This window comes from Notechis scutatus, chromosome 2, assembly GCF_049901735.1.
Source record: "Notechis scutatus isolate UNSWTSFEM ecotype Mainland chromosome 2, rNotScu1.2, whole genome shotgun sequence".
Classification (NCBI taxonomy): Eukaryota; Metazoa; Chordata; class Lepidosauria; order Squamata; family Elapidae; genus Notechis; species Notechis scutatus.
The window spans coordinates 86,763,769-86,788,053 of NC_142010.1; the positions used below are offsets into that span (position 1 = coordinate 86,763,769).

Sequence of the window (24,285 nt, forward strand, 5' to 3'; positions counted from 1 at the left end):
ATCTTATATAAGAATATTGGAATTCTTATTCTTGTTCCTATTATTATTATCATTATTATTATTTTGTTATTAATATTATTATTTCCAAATTAGCCAAATTTGGAACACCTCATAGGCCTAGAAAGGAAGAACTGTTGAAATAACATGTAGGCTTGCAACAGCTTCCTGCACAGGCGGACACCGGCCTTGGTGCTCGCTGTGGTGCTGCTGTTTAATTCTGTGAGGGCATAAGCCAACAGTTTCCTCCTTAATGAATAAGGGTCCAAAATAGAATAATTATATCTGAATATCAATGTACATATACATATACATATGTACATACATACATATTTGTTTTCTTAATACCATACATGTGTGTGTGTGTGTGTGTCTGTGTGTGTGTATGTATGTATGTATGTATGTATGTATGTATGTATGTATTAGGGTGATTTCCCCTGGGTTCCAGGAAGGAGACCCCTGCTTGGGAGAAGAAAGGCCTCTCACAGTTCCAGAAATAAAATGCAGATCACTACCATGCGGTTAGTGAGTCTGCAATGCCGCCGTTATCTCTTTAGGCGCATAATGAGTAAAATAGGCTTAGCAGCAATTCTGCGCCTTGTGGGGAGTCGATATTGCAGAGTTTCCCCTGAATAAAAAGGCGCGGTGGGGCAGATGGGCGCTGATGCCCCCACCCCAAACCATGTTCCCAGGGAAGAGAGAGAAGCCTCGGACCCTTTTAAAATGGAGCCGCTCCCGTTGAGCAGGGTGGCAGCAATCACAGCGGCTTGGCTTGAATAGATCGTAAAGGCACGGGCTAAGAAATATAAGTTGTTAGCCATGCAGCTGAGGCGTTATCGCCTCCGATCGCCCTGGGGGCGAGGAGATCATTATCCGAAGCTACGGTGAGCTCCCTCGGCTCAATGTTATATGCTGTAGGGAGCTGCTTGGCTCGTTGATACGAAGAGCCTTAAAGGATTTTTTTTAGAGTTTAAAAGCAAACCTTTTTGTTGTCTCTTTTTGAAGCCTTTGCTATTCCGGCCAAGGGAAAGGAAATTAAGCTGCCTGTATCCATGAAGGCTGAGCAAAAACTGGGGACGCTAGGGAGGAGTCCCATGGAGGAGGAAGCGTCCTCACAATTAAAACCCAGCCTACCAGACGAGCAACAGAAGCATCATCCCAATCAATGGATGTTCTGAACAGCTCATCTGGAGAATCATATCCTTTTCCTGGGAACCTGAATGTCCCTCTCACTTCAGGATAAGAAGCTGATCAATATATTTTTGTAATGGACTTGTTGTTTCCAAAACTTACTTTCATGTAACATTCCCAACTGATTTGCTCTGTTTTTCATCCTCTACAACTCCAGTCTTTAAAAGTGAGCCATAAAAAACTAATGCTAAGTTATGCTTTCTTTTCATACCCAAGACTGAAATCAAAAGCATATCCTTCTCAACCAACACTTTTTTAATCCAATTAATTCTAACCAACAGACTAAAAATATCTCTGCACACAGCTTTTCATATATTCAAACCATAGGAAAATGGGTCTCAGTCCACATGAACAAAGTGGCACCTCTTTTGTGTGTGTCCATGTAATACAACGTAGTGACTAATATTTGCTCCAAAATATTCTAATTATCGACTAAATGCATTCTTGCAGAAAACAGTGCTCATACAAAAGTCTCTGTTAAAAAAAAATCCATATATCTTTTACTTCAACCAATATTAACTTTTTATAATACATTAACTTTGGACTGGTTACTATTACATTAAATTTTTATTTCATGGGGCTTTCTAAAAAAGATTTATTGCAGTGAGCCAGGTGCTTATAACATGCAAGACAATTTTTAAGCTCCACATATTCTTCTTTTATACTACAATTGTCTGGATGCCATTCCTGTTTTTATCAATGGTTCATTACTTTTTGCTCATTTTTCAGAACAACTGCAAAGCAGCTCAATAATAAAACCAAGTTCGCCTTCATTTGATGAAATCTTTACTATTAAAGTATAACCAGATTTTAGAAAATATACCTTACAAACCACAGCTTTCTTGGGGGCGGGGGGTAATTCTTTATGAATTTTCAATGAAAAAATGTACTTTCAATATAACTTCTGCATATGTCAACCTCATTGTGCATGTAGCACATTTTATTTTACAGATATTTCCCTATCTTCAATTCTTTTGAATAAATATTTTTAAATGTAGAAGCAATGAACTGCATTGAAATATTTTTCAAATCAAAGTTTCTTATAACATGCCAGACAAAAATATGATCAGTGATGGGTTGTCTTTGCTTATATTGAGGGATATGGCATTTTCTATTTCAATTTAACAAAACAGCCCCAAAACATTATATTAGCCTATTGTTACAAACAAAATATTACATCAATATAGGATGCCTTCTTAAGGAATTGTGTACTCACATAAACACATTTGCCAAGCAAGCTTTTCTCTTGTGTTATTCCCAAAATATAACAATATATAGTATTTGCAATAGAATTACCAACAGTCTCACAATTTAGAAAAGTGTTGATGGGACTTTCATGCAGGCATTTAGGACAATGCTTTTATCCTCCCATGGCCCTTTAGGATTGGAGACTTCAAGAAATTATCCAGTGGCCTCTGAGCAATGCAACCAATAGATTAGAACAGTGGTGTCAAACTCAATTTCACTAAGGGCTGCATCAGGGTTGTGGTTGACCTTGGGGGGCCAGGGGCCATGGCTGACTGGGTAGTGTGGCCAACTAAGTAGGCATGGGTCAGCTTGATACCACTTCTCAAACTGCTGGCATGTTTCCTCTTTGCATTGAGTAGACCAGGCCAAAGCCACACTGGCCTAATTGGGTAGACCGGGCCGAAGCTACATTGGCCTGATCTTTCCTTTTCGCACCAGGTATACCAGGCTGAAGCTTCACTGGCCTGATCTTTCCTCCCTGCATTGAGTAGACTGGGCCAAAGTGATGCGGGTAGACTCGGATAGCCCCACGGGCTGGATCTAACCACATCATGGGCCGAATGCGGCCCGCAGGCCTTGAGTTTGACATCCCTGGACTAAAAGTAGGAGTCTTAATCTCCAGTCCCAGTTGCAATGTTAATACACACATACATACAACACACATCTTCTTTGGTTGTTGTTATTTGTGAATAATCGGAAATAATTCTATTAAATCAGCTGCAGGGTTGGCATAAGTTTTCTCTCTGGGTGAAGTATTATTAAGGATTGGATCTTTCAGATTCTAGATTATCTTCCCCACTTTTCCCTCTCCTAATGTTGGAGTTCTTATGGTTTGCAAACATTGAAAAAGGCGACGTGTTGCATTTCTCCCTTTAAGGTGGGATCCCTTTCACTGAACTTAGGCTGATCAACCCCTCTATAACAGTCCTGGAATGCCAAAGGCCATAAGGTTACAGTTTACATCAGAGTCTTTTTATAAAAATAAAAAAGGGGGAAATAAATAAATTTTCAGAACATTGTTGTTTTAGTGATTTTAATGGGATGTTACTGTTGGTTTTATGTCTGTCTGCCAATATTGCTTCTTTTTAATTTGTAACAGTTTTCCAAAAATGATTATTATTAAAATGTTTATGGACAACTTCTTAGTGTGAAAAGTGGCACAAAAATATTGCAACCAATAAATAATGATAGCAGTATAAAGAATATAAAAGTAAGGCCTTATGACTTTTATAGAGCTGCATGACATCCTATCAGTTGTAAGCTGTTTGACAAACTAAAAGAACATGTCTTAGAAGGGTCCCAAATCTATGTTTTCAATGCATCTCAATATACATGCAGGAGGAAGCCTTGGTTTGTGGTGATTCATAAGTTGCATACTTACTATTATCACTAAGAACCATCATGGATGCCCAAGGTAAAACTTTCAGTTCTTCCTATTGAAGGTGAAATGAAATGAAAATACAAATACCACTTTCTAATATATGAACCTACTATACCTTACCAATTTGGATTTTCAGAGCTTTCTCTGAAGACTGATTCTTCATTTAGGGTGGCATACTCTGTCCACGTAAGACAATGAGTCTTCATAGACATAATTCTATCTTGCATATTAAGCCACGACTCCTCTTCTAAGTAGACTTCTGATACTTTCAGGGTACTAATCTGTCAAATATAACATTTACAATGGTCAATAAATGGAGTGAGGAAAAAACAATCAGTTTATGTACATTAGTAAATGATTTCATTCTTTTCAAACCATTAATGTTTATATTAAGGCTAATATCTATCAGTAACGAGTAATCACTGACACAACATTGACATTTGATAAATATGCAAGCTTTTATTAGTTATTTCCACTGCTTAGTAACTTGTTAAATGTTGCCAATTGCAACATTTAAAAGCAAAGCATTGTTAATATGTGCCATTTTCTTTTTCTTTTTAAGTCCACTTTAACATAACAGAGCCAAAATAAAGCATCAACTGTTTGCACACAAGACATAATTACTCAAAACATTTGGGTTCATTTTTCATTCTCTTTGTTACCTGTAAATTTTATGCTTTCCCATTTGGATGAGGCATGGAAAGAGTAAAAAGAAATGTGGTAAAATTGATTTATATTTTCAATATGTAAAATTAAAAAAGCACTTTACAAAATTGTATGGTACATAGCAGAACATATAGTATATCATAAATAATGTAATTTAATTTGAAAGTTGAAGATATTAGAAGTTTAAAACAAGAATCACCATTTTATTTTGATTATAGAAATTAACTATATTGTAAAAATGTCAGTTTGATTGTTTTACAAATCCACATTTTGACATAAGGACTTTAAACACCAGCTATCTCCTCTACAAGACACAAAGTCAGCTTTTAAATGCTGTTATTTGTAATTCCGAAAAGTTAAACTAATGAATTTTGAACAAAAACATAGTTTGCCTATATCATGTTTATAATGAATTTTAATGGATTGAAGTTAGTTACCTTTCTTAGAATGTGTGGAATTACATTTTGGCATGTTGCAATCCTTCTCCGATATATGACTCCTGTAGACAAGTCTGATAATAAAAGAATAAGTTTTCAGAGTAACCAACAAAATCAAACAATATCAGCAAGAAGGCTTGGAAGCCATAAAGGGATTTAGTTAATGTTTTCAAAGAATATTGCAGAATGTTAATCAAGGAATGCCAACAACCCTGCCTAGTAGTCTTGGAACAACTGATTTAAATCTACTGTGATAACAAACATAAAATACAATGCTAAATTCAAACTTTTTAGAACTTCCTGGAACTGCCTTGAAATCACAGTAAATTTTGGTAAATAGCAGTCAGGGAGTCAATTTTGGAGGCACTTGTGCTGCTACTTACAAGCTTCAAGTATCTTCCTGGGTCAGCACTTCAGAGCAAAAACAGCTCATTTTTCTCACTCTGCATTCTAAAATACATCCTAAGACCATAAACTATCTTTCTGCCATCTAGCAATGCCAATGTTTGAAGTCTAAAGCAATTTTCTTGGACAACATACATTTATTTTTGCTCTGAACTGAATCAATGACAAGAAAAAAGCTCCTTTCTAAAAATTAAAGCACAGCCCCTTTCTCAAATTATAGATATTGACCTACAATGCAAACGTGACTGGCTTCTAAAATCAATTTGCATTTTAATATTTAATGATTCCTGATTAAGTCCATGTTTCAGGAAGATGTTAACTGATAACCTGGGTGGGCAAATAGCCTGGAGCAAGGCCATTATTTGCTCTTGAGAAAAGGCAACTCTTTCTGAAACCTTATCTGAATATTTCTTCCCTGGAAACAGCATCCTGCAGTATGTTTTAAATAGACATAGTGGCACTGTATATGGATTTCCACTTGACATATTTACAGGGAGTCTTACGCTGATTATTTCCCAAAGAAAAAAACTGTATTAAAAATGCATGCCATGGCGAATACGAATTTTGAATATTTTGAAAAATAACTCGGTATTCCTTCCAACAGATTATTTCCTTAAAAAACAAAACAAAACATGTAAGGCAACAGTTGGAAACTGAGTTGATGGAATGACCAATCTTGGTTCCAGTTCCTCCCAGAAGTAGTAATTATTTATTCATTTCCTGGCTAGTATTTGTATTATAGGTGCAGATCCTTTTAGTGTACTTTGTACTAGTAACTATATTGCAATGATATCCTTTTTTCCTGAAGACAGGACGTTTCTACCTCTGTGACCCCAATCTGACAGCCACAATGAATAAGAAGGCAGTTCTTGGCAGGAGGAGGTGATTGGGACAGTCATTTAGGGACAAGGAACAATCGTTGAATAAATCTGTGGGTTTTTTAAAAAAAACTAAGAGCTTTAAAAAAAAAGATGAAGAGTTTGAGTAATAGAAGAAGACATAATTGATATAATCCACAGATGATTATTATTGCTAAATTATTCTGAACCACAGAAATGAATCGCAGAACTAAGAATGAATTATCTCTTTTGACTGCAACCACAGATTGTTGTGAGATTCACCTTTTACTTTAGAAAAATGGCTCATAGGAATTTTCTCACAATCCTGAATTTGCTTATGTTTCTGCTCCAGCATAATTTTCAGCAAGTATGCAGTAGTCATAAAAATATACGAAACTGAATGGGATGCTTATTCATAGCTGAAAAAAATTATATAGCTCCATTTTACTCACTGCTGCAAAATATAAAACGTTCCATTATAACTGCCAGGGACTAGTAATTAAATATTTCCTATCAACTGAAGAAAAGACTTTTATTGTATGTATGTACGTGCATATGTTTTCCTTCTTATCAAAATGGGTCGCAACACCTAGCAATCCTTTCAAATCTGACCAGAGTGTAGTCTCAAGGAAAGAGAAGAGATATTACAGGACAGAAAGATAAATATAAAACTGATGATCCAGGTAGGTAGACAGTGAAGATTAAGAAGCTATGGATTAACTAGTTTTTATCTCTAAAGCTTCCAAGGAAATGTCAGCTCCATACAGTGGAGAATAGAAATTGACAGAGAACTCAATCTTCTTCTCACTCAGCTGCACCTCGTCAGTATTTACCCAAATGGTAGAAAGCAAAAACTAGAGCCAAAAAATAAAGGATTATGTCTATTCAGTTCTATTCCTCAGCCCTCTAAATGGGCAGAAGGAACCAGCGAGGAACCTCAGCCAGCAGGGTTATTGGTGAGAGATGCCAAAGTCTGCACTACAGAACCATTTGAAAATCTATTGATGCTTCATCTCTGCTCTAAGACATTTAACTTGTAAACCAACTTGTTTCAGGTGAAACAATTGTTGTCTTGTGCCGTATTTTAAGACCAGGATCCACAAAAGGCTAGGCACTAACTATATCCACTTGGTAGTTATCTGGCATTTGAATAACTATCAAATGACAATTTTCATACTATAGAAATCATGTCATTTCCACCCAAATATATGGGCCTCCCTTTCATATCATTGTCCCCTTAAAAAATAGCCAGTTTTTCTTTGATATCCATAGCATTTATCAGCACTGCTGTAAAGCTTAGAACTTCAGCCACTCTTCTAATGCTCATGTGAGCATTTTTGAGCTCAGGACTTTTCCTAAGTTGCAGAAATAGGTTATTTCAAATAAAACAATTTAAACTCAAAGTAATGTAAGTGGTTCTCGTTTAGTGACTACAATTGGAATTTTGCAAATTAAGCAGTCACTAAATGAAACTACAGCTGTGCTTAATCTTGATCTTTACTTTCCTATGAAGGTCATAATTTTAAATAGTCATTATATGTAGTTGCTAATTGAGAATTATCTGCACATCTAACACTACAAGAAATACATTAATTAGGGACTTCCGGTTTGAAGGGCTTCGGCAACAGACAGAAATCCGCGATCGTGCATGGTTTCTGTCTGGGCTCGCCGCTGGAGCGCCCTGAGCCGGCTGGTTTTGGGGCTAAGCCACCCCGTAGAGCTGGTGAAGAGGGGGGAGACCACCAGCAGGGTTGAGGAGAGCCGCATCTCTCCTCCTCAGCTGGCCATTACTCCCTTTCCTGAAGGCGGTTGTAGCGATGGTCAGAAATGGCCACCACAAAGGAGAACTCGACCGGAAAAGAATGTGCAGGAGGAAGATAAGAAGTGAAAGTTTTGGCTGACCGGGTTAAATTGTAAAAGCAACAACTAAAGTACCCTGGAATTTAAACTTACAAAAAATAACATCGCTCCCAAAGAAGAGTCGGAAGCAGCGAAGGAAAGTGAAAAGGGAAAGGTTTGGCTTTTTTTTTTCTTCTCTCTCCTTCCCTATACTGACAACTAAGAGACTTAAATAAGAAATCGGAAAAATCCGCTTTGACATCAATAGGCAATTAAGCTGAAAATAAAACAAAATGCCAAAGGGATAATAAAGATTTCTGGACATTAAAAATTTTCTTTTTCATAAGCAGGAAGGGAGAGAAAAATAATAAGGGCAGGATCTGGAAGAGGGAGGAGACTGCCTGGAATTAAAAAGAATCTACAGTAAAACTTCAACAAGACTTCTAAAAGATACATTTTAATTGAAACTTTGCAACTAAATCGTAACCCCAAGAAGAGAAAGTGAAAAAAAAAAGCAAAAAAGAAACAGCTTGCGTGTATTTGGATTATTTGGTGATCTTTGGATTCTTGGTTATTATATTTGAATGACTAAAATCAATCAGGTGGTTGTTTAAAAATTTATACAATGGCACCACTTCTGGATGAATTGAAAATGGAACTTAAAAAGTACAAAGAAGATACACAAGAAGGGAAGGGTTCTTTTGGCTTCGTTTTTCAATTCTTAGAAATGGAGATTTGGAACTATGAGAAAAAACAAGAAAAGACTGCAAAACAAGAAGACTGGGACAAAGAAGAAGCCATCTTTAAAGAACAAGCAATTTTATGTGGGGAAGAAAAAGGAAAGAAGGGAAAGAGAATGGAGAATTTAAGACTTAAAAAACTAACCAAAGAAAAGAAAAATAATTCAAAAAATAAGTATAATACTGGAAAGCAACAGAAAAGGGGAATACAGAAGAGAGAAATAGAGAGACAAGGGGTAAAAAGGGGAGAGAGAAGAAGAGAGGGAAGAAGGAAAGGAAAAGAAGTTACAAAGGACTGGAGCAAGATATAGAGAAACAGGACTTATTTAGAGATAATGGGTGAAAATCTAACTGAAAAAGGGATTCTGTAAAGGTACATAAGATTGTATTATTATATTAGCAATACAAATAACTTTAGAAAATTGGAAACAACGTATGATTAAAATGAGGGATAAAACAGTTAGTGTAATTTAGTGAAATGTTTGTGAATAAAATAAATGAAATAAAATAAATGAGAAAATTGAATTAAGAAGGAACAGGAACATTTTAATTAGTTAATGTTTTATAAAATATAAGTGAAGAGGGGGGGAATTAACTATGGAAAGCTTATAATTGTTCCCATAGAAGTATGATATTTAATTGAAAAGTAATGTTAAAGATGTTAAGACTTTAATGAATATTAATATTAATGATAGAATTGAATTGGAATGGAATGTTGTTTTAATTATATACATTTACAATTTTTTCTTTTTTTAAGAATACAGTGTGTATTTTAAGAATGTACCAAGCAGAATCCGAATGGAAGTTATGTCTTATATTGAATGTTACAACTTTAGGGAAAAGATATAAAGGCGTCATACTCCAATCAGTAACCACAGGAGAAATTTTGTTTAATGAGAAAAGATAATAGATAATTGAAACAGGACAGACAAAAAATATAAATACAATGATTTGAATTGAGATAAGATAATTAAAATAAAATTGAGAAAATTAAAAGAGGGGAGAAGCTGTGCAGAAAATGTAAAATAGTAATAAGATATGGAATAGAATATAAAAATGAGCATGAACCTGAATTTGTGTCTGTACAAAGAAATGTAACCCGGGATTACGCTACTTTCAAAAAAGATGTTTTATTTGTTTTTTTTTTTCTCTTTGTGAAAACTCAAATAAAATTTACCAAAAAAAGAAGAAATACATTAATTAGTGAATTTTAGTAATTAGCTGACAGTGCAATCTATCCATGTTCACTCTAAAGAACCATAGAACTCAATGCAACTGACTTTAGTTAAATGAATACATCAGCGTTCCCAAGCAATGTTACTTCAAATAATGAGAGATGTCATTTTTTTTCTTCATATAAATGATTTCTCATCATACTGCCTGTCATCTCTTGGCCCAAGTTCAGCTTATTTCATTTCCAATCGAACCCAAGGTAGACCACTTTTCAATCACTTTCTCCCTTCCTTGTCCACAGACACAGAGGCTTAAAATCTTGTTATCCTGCTATTATGTATGCATTTTTATAGCTTGTCCTCCTTCCATTCCTCTACCAAGCAGAATGGTGTTTGTTTACAGCTTTAACATTATGTTGTCACAATGCAGCTATGCAGGGAGTTTGGAATACCAGTTTACTTCTCTGCCACCAAAGAGCTAAAACACAGAAAGCATTCACATTGTTTAAGTCATCTGCCCTCATCAACTAAGCCAGTCAAAAAGATTTATTTTTCTCACTGAGTACTAGATACAAGTGCATAAATACTGTAAATTGTAGTAAATGACCATCATTTCAAATATTTTATACATTTCTATGTAAAAATACCACGTCACTATTACAGTATGCATCGCCTCATAAATATTCTTAAACTAATTAAAGGCAATAAATTAACAAGAAGATTCATTTTCTATAGTTTTATGTATATTTTTATTAGTGGATTAAAATTAAACAGGCATTCTAGAATGCATTTGTATGTGTACTCAGTTACATGAAATTAACTAAACATTTTTTGATAATTTTAAATAAAAAAGAAAGTAAATCTTACTTAAGTTTTACTTAAACGGGGTGGTTTTATTAAAATTGCAGTGTAAAAACTGTAATTAATCTAAATTAAAATATACAATAAAAATTAAAACAGCCACCCGATTAATGAAAATATTTCCATGTAACATATAAAATTTAAATTAATATGAATATATTTAAAGGTTGAGAGTATTAATACATATTTGCTTGGTGCCAAAAAGTTAATAAAATTAGCACCAGAATCATGGAAAAGGCTTCAGCCTGTGACTATTTGGTTTCATCTCAACAATAGGATCTCTTGTGATGGCCAGCTCAGACTCAGAAGAGTCTGAAATGAGGAAGATGCTCAAGATGCTAAAGACAAATATTAGCCTTAAAGGAAGTTTAGCAACTAGGCACCTGAGGATGACATGACTGTGGAACATTCAAGTCACCTTGAAGCAGATGAAGGCTGGATCCCAGATGTCCTCCCACCCTAGAGCATGCCCAACTGTGTACAGAGGAGAACAGAACAGTTTTTGTGCATGCGTTTGCACAAAAGCTCTCCCTGTCACTGCCTATATTTACTAAGTTCTAAGTAAAGCTTTTACTTCTCAAGAGTGTGTATGTGTGTTCATGGGGATATGTGTACATGTCTGGCCTGGGACAGACATTCTGAAAACAATCTCCAGGCAACAGGTAGAAACATCCAGGAAGAGACCACTGGAGTTGGGTAGCTTATAAAGTCAAATAAACACATAAATAAAAATCCTTCCAATAACATGGTCTCATGCCCTAAAGGGCTTTATAGATTAATATTAGCACTTGAATGTGGATTGCATTGAGACCCAAAGAATACAGAAAATTGACTTAATATTTTTACAATACCCAGTTCTAATCAGTATTCCTGCTGCTGTATTTTGGACTACTTGAAATTTTGAGAACATCCTCAAGGGCAGTTCCATATAGAACATATTGCAGTAATCTAAACCATAGTTTACTAGAGCAGATTACTGAATCAAGGTTAAGTAGAGCAGAGCTGAACATTTTAAAAATACTTACCTGTTTTCTCTTCTACTGTTTTTACAGCAATAACATTTTTCTCCATGGTACTGGGATACTAGAGAAAAATGCAAAATGCAGATATCAGAAATTATATAGTAGAAGAAAATCTTCCCAAATTATTATCTATAAACTTTTAATTTAACAATTAATCAGTGGTTTGGCTTGTGTCCAGAAGTTGTGGGTGCTCTAACACTGGAGGCTTTAGGAAGAGATTGGACCACCATTTGTCTGTAGTAGTATAGCATCTCTTGCTTGAGCAGAGGGTTGGACTAGAAGACCTTCAAGGTCCCTTCCAACTCTGTTGTTCTGTTAAATATTTTTTCTTTATTTCTCAACATGGAGAAGGAATGTTAATTTATGCCAATAAATTTGCTGCAACTGTTGATTAATTAAGAAATATATTTGGGACACAAAATCAAAATGTTCTGGCTCAGTTACAGGGGAGATAAGTGCACCATTAAAAGAACAGATTGGGGATAGATTGCCATGGAGAAAATCTATGTGGTCACTAGTTGAAAAGGATTTGATGGCACATATCGATCAATCTCTTCTGAATTTCAACTGTTTCAAATTCAAAGCATTTCATTTTGAGTATGATATTGCTGTTTGGGTTCATTTAATGAGTATTTCTGAGCTTAAGAAAGTGTTTCTTAGCATTTCTTTGCCAAAATAAATCATTTCAAACACAATTTAAACTGCTGCAATACTTTTATTAGTGAATTTTAGTAATTCGCTGCATGGCAGTGCAATCCAATATTCATCTACAGTACAAAAAGTCTTCAACTTACAATGACAATTGAGTCCAAAATTTCTGTTGCTAAATGAGACATGTCTTTCTTGCCACAGTTGTTAAGTGAATCACTGCAGTTGTTAAGTTAGTGACACGATTAAGCGAATTTCATTTCCCCATTGACTTTGCTTGTCAGAAGGTTGCAAAAGGGGATCACATGACCTAAGGACACTGCAACCGTCATAAATATGAGTCACTCTGAATTTTGATTACATGACCATGGGAATGTGGCAATGATCATTAAGTGTGAAAAATAATCTTGTCACTTTTTTCAGTGCCACTGTAACTTTAAACGGTTACTAACTGGACAGTTGTAACTTGAGGACTACCTCAGAAGAGCCACATAGACCAATGCAGCTTACTTATTTAAAGTTAATGCAAAAGCCTTCCCCAGCAATATTGGGTAGGGTGAGGTGAGGTAATGCATTATATTAAGATGACATGAGAAGGCTTGGTATGGATATAGCAGAAATATCTTCAACAATACACATCTGAGAGCTTAAAATGGATAAAGGGTGGAGAGTGTACACTATCGTTGCCCCTACTTTATCTACCATAAGTTCAGCTGTACAAAGCTTTTCACAATGTCACATGATGATGCTGTGACGACATGAGTTTGACACCCTGCTATAGACTGTATTCTTAGGGGTTTTTTCTTGTTTCTTTTTACGACCCTGTAATCCCTTGTGTCAGTGTGGAGTCAGGAAGACTGAATGGAGCTGAACATTTCCTGGTCGGATACCCTTCCTGATGGAGTTCGCAACAGAGATTTTCTCTTTGTGCCCTGATAAGAGAAACAGCTGCTATTGCCTAGGATTGAAGTCTCAGCCTCCTAAGTGTGAGGCGAGCATCTTAACATCTAGGCTACCACACCACTCCTATAGATTGTACTATTAGTAATAATGGAAAAAGAAGAGATCATGCAAAGAAAAAACAGAAAATGGGTATACAATTATACATCATGGAATATGTTAGTGGCTTAATATCTTTTCCCCACACTTCTGTGTCTTATGCATTTTATCCCTTCCTTTGGTCTAACTGCTGAGTAAGATGAGTGTCCGAATGCTAACTGGCAGAAAACAAATATTTGAAAAACTGTAGTTGAATAGTATATGCAAAAACATATTCTCTACATCTTACACATGTCCATGAGTTCAAAATGGTTTCATATCCTCAACTTCATTGAAATGATAATTTAGAGTTAAAAATGTGCTTTCCTGTAAAGATTAACACTTGGGAAAGGATGTTAAAGATTTGATTATGGACAGCTTGAACATACAGAGCAGAGCTGATGAAAATGTGCAAAGAAGTAATTATTTAATTATGAGTTAAAGTGTTAAAATATATGTCAAAAGTATTAATTGGTGGCAGTGTTGTTCTGGCTTTGTATGAAAGTATGAATCCATAGATTGCTGACAGCTCATTACAGTAAATAGTTCTAATGAAAATATAAGAAATATGAGAAAATCACACAACATCCTGAATGAAAGTAATCCAGGCAAAAAATATTTTTGGACATGAATGGATTGGTGGAAATAAGATGAGAATGTAGTAAAAGTGACTGTGCCATTCAGAGAACTAAGAATAAAATAGAATAATGACTGGTGAGTTTCAGAGAAAAAAAATATTTTGCATACATGGTTTAAACATAAGTATAGTCATATATACACAGGATAAAGAATAGAATATAAGTCTTTAAATAAGCAGATTTGTTCATGAGAAAATTGTTCATTGAAAAGGATTAGTGAAGGATACAAAATGAATAAGATGCTGATTGTGGGATAGATCATTATTCTGTAGTGTTAAAAGTGGAAAAGGAAGAAGTGAAAGAAAAAAGAATGAAAGTAAATGAAACTGCCGACAGGGAAAGTATGAGTTCTGTATGAAAAAGTGTTATAAGATATATTAGAATGAACAGAAAGTAGACCTAAGAAAAAAGGATGTGGAAAACTGGAACAAAGTGAAAAAAATATGTTACTGTCATTCAAGTATTCAGACTAAACTAAGTGTGAAAAAGCATGACTGATGAAGTAAAATGGTGGTGTGTGAGCGGAAAAAACAATATAAGATTGCTGCAAAATAATAAGGATGAGAGAAAGGTATTGTGTACTGCAAGGTGCCCAGAAAAAAACAATAGTTGCAAAGTATGTTGTCAAAAAGAGCTAAAATTAAGAGAGAGAAAATGCAAAACACTTCATTATTTTGATGAAATAAAAATTATTTGGGAAATGAGCAAAGAAGGCTACAGTCCTGCAGAGTGGTTGGAAATAAAAACAGAAGTAATGAAATGATTTGTGTTGAAACTTCAATGAGAATGCTGGAAGGAGCCTTTTAAAGATTCATATGGGGATGATAAGCTATGTAGTTTTACAAAGAGTAGAAGTAAAATAATTGCTGTAAAATTAATGTCCAAGAAAAAAATGATGAAAAGAGTATCATAAATACTATGACAATGTTAAAAATAGTAATGCTGTAGCTGTAGGTACCATAACTGTGCCAGAAATAGTGTTACTGCTGTTAACCTATATTATATACTGATCTGTCTCTTTATAACATAATTAGTTGATAAAAGTTATAACGAATATTTCTAGTTTTTAAAATACACAATAGAAATGCTTGGGGGAGGTGGGTATCAGATGTGGATGAGGAAAAATCTCAAACATGAACCCGGAAGACAAAGTGGCCTTGGGTTTATAAGCTTGAGAGAAATGAAGATCTGGCTTTCACATTTGGTCTGGGGGGGAAGCAAGCTTTGAATGCTGGGATGCAGAAACAGACATATTATGCCTTCTTTTCATACTATTGAGATTGTTTTTGGTAAGTTTATTTTTACTGAGGGCTCATTTCTTATATTTCTGATTGTTAGTTGCTTAGAGCCTTGAAAAGAGAAAGAGAAAGAGAAAAAGAGGAGGGAATATTTCAGCACCATTTTTAAATAGGTTCTTTGCTTGACATTTTAGAAGCTTGCTTCCTCATCTCTGCTATCTCTGCATAAAGTGGGATATTCTTTAGGGAAATATTCCAAAAATAGCCTATGATCAAATCCTTGCAACTAGCCAATTGAAATTTTTCAGGATGGTTGTCCTCCAAAGAGTTTCTGCCAAAAAATATTTTAAATAGTTGCACACAATGATACTTTTCCCTATTATAGCTCAGTGTCCATTTTTTTCTAAGTTTAATGTCCAATCAGTTAAAATTATGTTGCCTTTGAAACCTGAATTCAAATTTAATTGCTACTTTTGAATCCCAAATTCAAGTCGGATCTTAATGATTCATACATGTCTACTAAGTATTCCTTCCTTCTCATCTTAACTATTGTTTTTTAAGTTAAATATTTCTGAGCTCAGAAATTAGTATAAATGAAACTACTGACATTAATGCATTATAAAAATAAATAAAATGATATCTTACTCCAATAAACTAGTGCACAAATGTACAAACATAGATGGTAGAATACATTCAAGTAAATATACAGGGGAAAAAACAAGGAACCAAGCAAAATAGAACAATGAATGGTAAAACTTACACTTAAGGCTGTGGCAATAAATGGAATATACCATAATCATAAAATTCAGATATATGTATATATATTACGGTAGTAATCATAAGCACTATAAAAAGTAAACTTTCAGAATAAAATAGTAACTATCAAATACATTTTTATTTGTATTGTAGGAAAGTTTCAGCTGAAGGTGTTCAGCATTCCTTTATGGCAATTAAATCAGACATTTCTATTCTGCTTATTTCTTTCAAATAGCAGGTTACAGTATAATTACATAATCAATGAAACTTACAATCTATAAGATCCATTCATGCGAAACAAAACTCATTTGCATAAATCTTTCACTAAACAGCAGACTCCATTACTGACACATATTAAAACATAAGTAACTTAAATTTTGTATGCTATTCCAAAGTGATGAATTAAGTACAGTATTTTATCTAGTAGTTGCAGTATATTGCAACTTTGACATAAACTAGATCTGTGTCATGAAAAACCCTATTAAAACTATCCTGGTTTAGAGTTATTATCTTCAAGGTTTTCTGGAAAACCTACATGACTGCTATAGTGCTCCTTAAACAACAATGAAAGGGGGAGATAATTGTTTTTTTTGGCTGATGCCTTGCAGTTCCCATTGCTTCCCAGCTGCTGCAGACAGTTGGATGTCCCTCTGAGATGGTGGAGTTGCAAATGGTGGAAAGTTGCATCATGGAATCAAAAGCTGTTATGACATAAAAGGAACCCTTTCACTTGTGGAAGTCTCCTTTGATATCCACAGAAGACTACTCGCTGTAAAAGAGCATCTAAGTCACTTGGCTACCTTTAAAGGGATGGTCTCATCCTGTTTGCCAGTTATCTAAACCTGTCACCTCAGCTATTTTGACTGAGATGTAAACATTTGAAGTCTGGATTAGTTGTAGATTTCTGTAAAATGCAACACCACATTTATAGAGGAAAAACAAAATGAAAACAAGACCTTACATCTCCATTCATCAAGTGTCACGTACAATTAATAGTTTGACGTCATAACTAAATAAAAAATGTAGACATTCATTACATATAAATATAAAACAGAATTAAAGTGGAAAAGAAAATGGGAGAGGCATGTAGCATGATGGAATATTTCACTTTTGAAGAGATATTTGTTTTGAATAGATGAAAATGTAGATCAGCAGCCTTAATGGAAACCTTTATCAGTGCACAAGGTTAATTTTTTCTAAAAACACGAACTTCTTTAAGTAGATCAGTGCCTGCAAAACAATTTAATGCCATCTTGTGGTCAATTGTATAAATGAATTCAATAAATAAGAAACAGATCAGATTGTTTTTATGTATATATGGAGACAGTGGGAATATCTGGCAGATCTGGGACATACAAATATCATAAACAAATAAAGCAGAAAAGAGTATTTGACTTATCTCAAGACTATTTAGATCAGGGGTGTCCAACCTTTCACCTTCCCTGGGCCACATTAGAAGATGAAAATTTGGTTTGGGCCGCACATAATTAAATAAAATAATTAATTAAATTAAATTAAATTAAATTAAAAATAAAATAAAATTATTATTTATTATTTATTAAAAATTATTTATTTTTTATTTTATAATTTTCCGGCCAAATTTTGCGGGGTGGGGGGGGGGAGAAAGTTCGCCCGCCTCACGCCTACATCTCCTTCTGCAAATGCAGCAGCGGCGGCAGCGGTGGCGTGGGCAGAAGCAGCAGCGGCGGCGGCGGGGGGGCAGAAGCAGCAGCGGGGCGGCGGGGCAGAAGCAGCAGAGGCAGCGGTGGCGGGAGCAGAAGCAGCAGCGGCGCAGAAGCAGCAGCGGCGGCGGGGCGAAGCAGCGGGCGGCGGGGGGCAGAAGCAGCTGTGCGGGCGGCGGGGGGGCAGAAGCAGCGGCGGCGGGGGGGCAGAAGTAGCGGCGCGGCGGGGGGGTAGAAGCAGCGGCGGCGGGCAGCGGCGGCGGGGGGCAGAAGCAGCAGTGGCGACGGCGGGAGCAGAAGCAGCAACGGCGGTGACGGCGGGGGGGCAGAAGCAGCAGCGGTGGGGGCAGAAGCAGCAGCGGCGGCGGCGGCAACAGCAGGAGGTGGCAGGGCGGGACTTTTGGGCTGCGGCTGCCCGCCTTTTCTGTTGCTCGCCTCGCCCCGCCTCGCGCCTGCCTCTCCTCCTCCTCCTCGCTGGATCTTTCATGAAGGTTGGGGTGGGTGTTGGGCCGCATTACGAGGCGACCTGGGCCACATGCAGCCCGTGGGCCGCGGGTTGGACAAGCCTGATTTAGATCTTCAGAAAGATATTTTACCTGAAAGTAAAAACAAGCTGTTGAGTCACAGTGCTTCACTTTAGTTGGCAAAAGTGACTTTTGTCAAAAGCAAGTAACAATTGGGCAGACTGGCCCCTTTGTGCAGGTGGAATAGGCTTTCATGAGAGATTAATTAGATTGGATTGGATTGGATTCAGATTAGATAGATAGAGACAGACAGACGGACAGACAGTATATAGACAGATAGACCCAGTACTCGACTTACAACCATTTTAATGACTATTCAAAGTTATGACAGGCCTGAAAAAGTTACTTATGACCATTCCTCATACTTATAACCATCACAGCTCCCCAGAGGTAATGTGATCAAAATTTAGGTGTTTGGCACCATCATGTATTTATAAGAGTCGCAGCATCCTAGAGTCACAGGATTGCCATTTACCACCTTCCTAAGGAGCTTCCAGCAAGCAAAGCCAACCATCATTTCCTTAAAGACAACATGAACTGCTTAACAACTATGCCAATAAAACAAAAAATAAAATTGGCCGTAATTCATTTAATGATCACAATCTTTAATGATAAAAGTTCTGGTCTCAATTGTGGTTGTAAGTTGAGAACTGACTGCAGATAGATGGTATATATAAATATACCTCATGAATATCTCATAAATATATAAATATCTTGAATTCTGACATATGAGTTATGATTACAATAAACTCCCTTTGCTATCTATTGAAAGACCGGAGAATATTGAGATTCAGTGTTGGTATATTACTATTGATTTATATTGCTACCCACTGACTTATATAACTACGTTTTTTATATTATTTCTGAAATTGCATTTATCTTTCACATCTACGATCAAATAAAAATTAAAATAAATATGATCATAAACCAGCAGGAACTTACTTTGTAAATGTGGGTAAGGGTAAGAAAAACATAATTTCAGACATACTGTGAAAACTTAAATGTTGTTATTGTTGACACTGTGTAAGATTTGCCAAAAAAACTGAAAATAAACCTTTTTCAAGCCATAATCCTGAGAACATCACTGACAGGTAACATCATGGAAATAGCTTGCCATTGCCTTCTTTGAGGATAGATGTCAGCCTTCCCGTTCTCCTTAGTAATCTTCCATCCAAGTCCTAACCAGGAGCAATCCTGCATAGTTTCTCAGCTCAGCAAGATCAATGAGTTTGGATTCAAGTAATCCTTGAGTTACTATGGCAATTGAGACCAGAATTGCCATTGCTAAGTGATGTGCTCATAAACATTATGTCATGTGGCTATGTCACTTAGTGATGACAGTCCCTATTGTCATCATTAAGCAAGGACCATGCAGGTCATTGAGCGAGGAAGTCATGTGATTGTGACTTCCTGCTAGCTTCCCCATTGACTTTGCTTGTGGGAAAGCTGGCAGGGAATATTGGAACCCATGAACATGTGACTGCAGCTCACTGGATTGTCATAATCGCAAACTGGGTGGATACTAAGCACCTGGATCACAATCATGTGGGATGCTGCGATGACCTGAACTTTGAAGACCTATCATAAGTCCCCTCTCATTCAGCATTGTCACAAGTTTGAACAGCTACTGAACAAGTAGTCATGACCCAGGAGTTACCTTTATCTACTGAGGCAAATTTTACCAAAACAAAAATTAAAACACATCAAAGAATATTTCATATGAGTATCTGTAGAGAGAATTCTGTACCAGAGACAAATTCCTTGTGTGTCTAACCACCACACTTAGCCAAATAAAGTACAGGTAGTCCTTGACTTACAGCCTTTCGTTTAGTGACCATTCAGAGTTACAATGGCACTGAAAAATTTTCAAACTTATGACCATTGCAGCATCCCCATGTTCAAATGATCAAAATTCAGACACTTAGCAACTGATTCCTGTTTACAATGGTTGCAGTCATGTGATCAGCTTTTGTGACTTTCTGACAAGCAAAGTCAATGTGGAAGCCAGATTCACTTTACAATGTTACTAACTTACCAAATGAAGTGGTTCACTTAACAACTATGTCAAGAAAGGTTGTAAAATGGAGCAAAACTGTTAACTCTCTCACTTAGCAACAGAAAATTTTGGGCTCAACTGTGGTCATAAATCAAGACAGCCTCTCTTCACGTGATGGCAAACTTATGGCATGTGTGCCACAGGTGGCACCCAGAGCCATTTGTGCCGGCATGCGAGCTGCAGGCAAACCTACCTCATTGCGCATGTGCACACATGTGCGCGCATGTGCGCACCCCACAGCTGTATTTTCGGAAAAACAGGAAATTATGAAACGAGGCTAGATTTTGGCCTACAAAGCTTGTAGAAGTCTGCAGAAGCCTTCCTCAAGCCTTTGGGAGACTGAAAAAGGCCTCAAACTGGCCAAAAATCAGCAGTGAGGCACAGTGCAGGTAAGGGGGTGGCGGGGGTTGGGGGGATTGTGAGCACATGCGTACGGGACGTGGGGGGGCTCATTGCCTTCTGGGTGCTGGCACGCAAGCACAAAGCACGCAAGCACATGCACAATTTTTGGCACAGGAGTCCAAAAAGGTTAGCTATCACTACTCTATTCTATTCCATTCTATTCCATTCCATTCCATAGAGACTTCAAAATTGATGAATATCACATACAATTACTGATGTGTAAAAAACATACTGAAATCAGCTAAAGAGAGAGATTACAACATCACTTTAGATGCATGTTATGTCTTTAGTTATCTTTTTTTCAAACAATTGTATTTAAGGGTTAATCCTTAAAAGCTACATAGTAAAGATAATAGATCCTAAATAAAAGGAGCAAGAATTAAAGCAAGAATTTTTTATCCTTGTTGAAAGAACAGTAATTAAAGATGCGAATCTGAATTTGTTTAATCTTATTTAAGCTTTAGCATAAAAATTAAAACATGGAGGAAATTATGTGAATCTAGTATAAAGACATCTAATAAAGACATCTTATATATTATTTTTATAATTCTTGTTGCTGCAGTTTCAATCAGAAAACTCCTTTTTCAATCTAACATCAACCATTTTATAGTGTTTCTTTCCCTGCATTGTATTTCTGATGCATAACAATACTTGGGAAGCACTACTGGAGTTCTGGAACTAGAAGAGTCAGGTATGGAAAATAATCCCTCTCTTAGGTTTTGCACATGCACACACACACACACCCTTTGTCATCTGCAGATTTTTAAGAGTTCCCTCAACTTCTTCAATCCAAGTCATTAATAAAATGTTGAAGGGCACAGGATCCTAAACACAGCCCAATGGCATTTCACTTTAATTTTCTTTCCAAGCTGGCCATTAGTGAAAACTTTTTGGAGAGTCAGTTTGGTGTGGTGACTAAGATGCTGGCTTAGAAACCAGAAGACAGAGTTCTGGTCCCATTTTAGGCATGAAAAACTGGCTTAGTGAGTTTGTGTCAGACACTTTCTCTCACGCCACCTTACCTCACCGTGCTATTATAGGGAAAACAGGAGGAAGAAGGAGTATTGGTATGTTTGCCACCTTGACTTGTATATGAAAAGAAGGCAAGATCAAAATCTAGAAAAAAAAATCACAGCAAATAATTTTCTAATATTTTGTATTGTTCATGTTGTTACATTCTAGGTAGTAAATTATAAAATGAATAAAACATGCCCAGAGAAGGACAAGAATAAGGTCCACGGCTCTGGAAACTAATTCCTATGAAATCAAGGAAACTTGGTATCCTTAGCTTTAAGGAGAAGACTATGAAAAGATAGGAAAAATCTCTTCAGATACCTGAAAGGTTGTCATACAAAAGGCCAAGATTTATTGCGTTAAAAACCTTTAAAACAGCATAATATTCTCAGCTATCAAAAGACTAATTTCAACTGAACATGAAAGCAAGGACAGCTTCTTTGTAGTAATGAGTAGCTGAAAAGTAGAACTAATTACCAAGGGAAGTGATTGGAGGCAGTCAGACACAAGCTGGACAATCATCAGTCGGAGATGTTTCAATCTCCATTAGATCAGGCAGAGCAGTCATGCTGCAGGTATCATCAGCTAAAGATCTTACATTTTGTGGCTTCCAGGAGAAATGCCTTCTCTGCCCTGAAGCACACCTTATAGCAGGGGTCCCCAACCGCCGGTCCGCGGACCGGTGCCGACTGAACAAGCCTTACTGGGCCGCTGGTTGCTGGGCGCCGCCATCTTTGGTAAAAAAGCAATTTTTATCAAAAAGATGGCGGCGCCAGCGCTGGTGAGCTTTTCGGGTAGAAAGCCATTTCTACCGAAAAGCTCACCGAGCGCTGGCGCCGCCATTTTTGCGAAAAATCACTTCGGTGACGTCACCGGAAGTGATTTTCGTCAAAAGATGCGGCGCTCAGCTGACGCCGGAACCGGGCCGGCGTCGAAAGGTTGGGGATCCCTGCCTTATAGAACATTCTTCCCCACCCCCCACCATCCTGAAATTAGATCTCCTTTTGATACAGATAGTCTTCAACTTATGACTGCAGTTAGGATTGGATTTTTGGTTATAAGTCGCTATAGTTGTAATTTGAAGCACCCACATTTCTGGACTCCAATTTTATGCTATACTTTGTAAGTCATTAAGCAATTCACCATGGTGGTTAAGCCAATCCAGAGTCATTAAGCAAACATAGGTAAGTGCAAACCCATTCTTCCAAATGGATGCTTTTTGCCAGAAATCACCAAAAAATGCCAGAAACCGCAAATCATATGATCACAGGATGCTGCAACCAGTCAAAGGGAGGCCAGTTGCCAAATGCCCCAAATACAGAAACATGACAATGGGAGGTGGGGGGTGATATTTTATCGTGGTCAGGAGTGATTAATAAGAAATAAAGCATTTGTTCTGGGCCCATGGCAATTTCAAAAGATGTTTCCAGGCAAAAGGAGACTTCTTTAGATGGCTCTATTAATGAGGTGGCAATCCTCCCTTTGCTTATGATTTGGTTGTTATATGGATTTTTATGTTTTATACCTGTTGCTTTTATCTAATTGTTGTGGAATACCAGGAATTGTTTTTGGTGAGTTGGGCAGCTATATAAATTTGATTAATAAATAAAGAGCTGGTTTACCCTATTAAGCAAATTTGGAATCAGTGACCTAAATGGTTGCTTCTAATTCTATAATAGACCTGAGGCACTGCTCATCAACAGTGAATTTTTCTGAAGCAAGTCAGTCCTAACTTCAATCTAGGGGAAAAGATTGTACATCTGCTCAAAACAGATGTGTATTTTTCCAGAATGTGGTCCCAACTAACATGATATATGAACTTGATGCGTCATCAGATTTTGTGAAGAGACCTACTTAGTTTGAAAATAGGCAATATGACATTTGGATCACAGAGCAAATCTTATCTGAACAGGGGGGAAAAGGAGGGGAACTTTTTTTCTAAGGCAACTTTACAAACATTAGAATTTTCAGGTAGATACAAAACAATATGTGATCCACTGGGTCATTGTTACAGAGACAATGGCAGAGCTTCTAATATACTGGAAAATTTGTTCAAAATTCAGGGAATTATTCAGAAATATGCCTGCACAGTCAAATATCAGGAGCTGATTACAGGAAATGTTTTCCAACTGTCTTGTGTGTGCTAGGATAATTTATGTCATAAAGTATTTTTTAAAATTTGCCATATTTCAATTCCATGGGAGTCACGGGACCTGGATTTTTAATTCTGTAAGTTAACCATTTGAGGTACCTCAGTTTAAAAGTTCTGCCTTTTTTGCCCAGCTAAAGGTTATAGACATAGAGCTTTAGTAATATACTAGACAACCAGGTCTTAAGATATTTGCTTACTAGATTCATCAATGCCTTCAACAATGGCAGAACTTCTAAGCACTGGAAAGTTCTTTAAAATTCAGGGAGATACTCAGAAATGTATCTGCCTTGAACACAGCCCATGTTGAACTATATAGTACAATCAAACATCAGCAGCTTA

The 24,285-nt window shown here is 36.6% G+C and overlaps 1 protein-coding gene across 4 annotated transcripts in view; it reads right to left on the reverse strand.

The window, feature by feature from the left end:
* The window catches only part of PRELID2 (PRELI domain containing 2), a 111,385-nt gene that overhangs the window by 83,507 nt on the left and 3,593 nt on the right, over positions 1 to 24,285 (reverse strand). For 3 of the 4 annotated variants that reach the window (XM_087955394.1, XM_026687900.2, XM_026687907.2), the window contains exons 2-4: positions 11,802 to 11,859; positions 4,921 to 4,994; positions 3,938 to 4,098 (exon numbers count right to left, since the gene is read on the reverse strand). In XM_087955394.1, the coding sequence (XP_087811520.1) occupies positions 3,938 to 4,098; positions 4,921 to 4,994; positions 11,802 to 11,859 (293 nt within the window). Of the gene's footprint in view, positions 1 to 3,937; positions 4,099 to 4,920; positions 4,995 to 11,801; positions 11,860 to 12,592; positions 16,595 to 24,285 lie in introns of those variants that run through there. The other variant, XM_087955395.1, reaches the window with a different exon arrangement.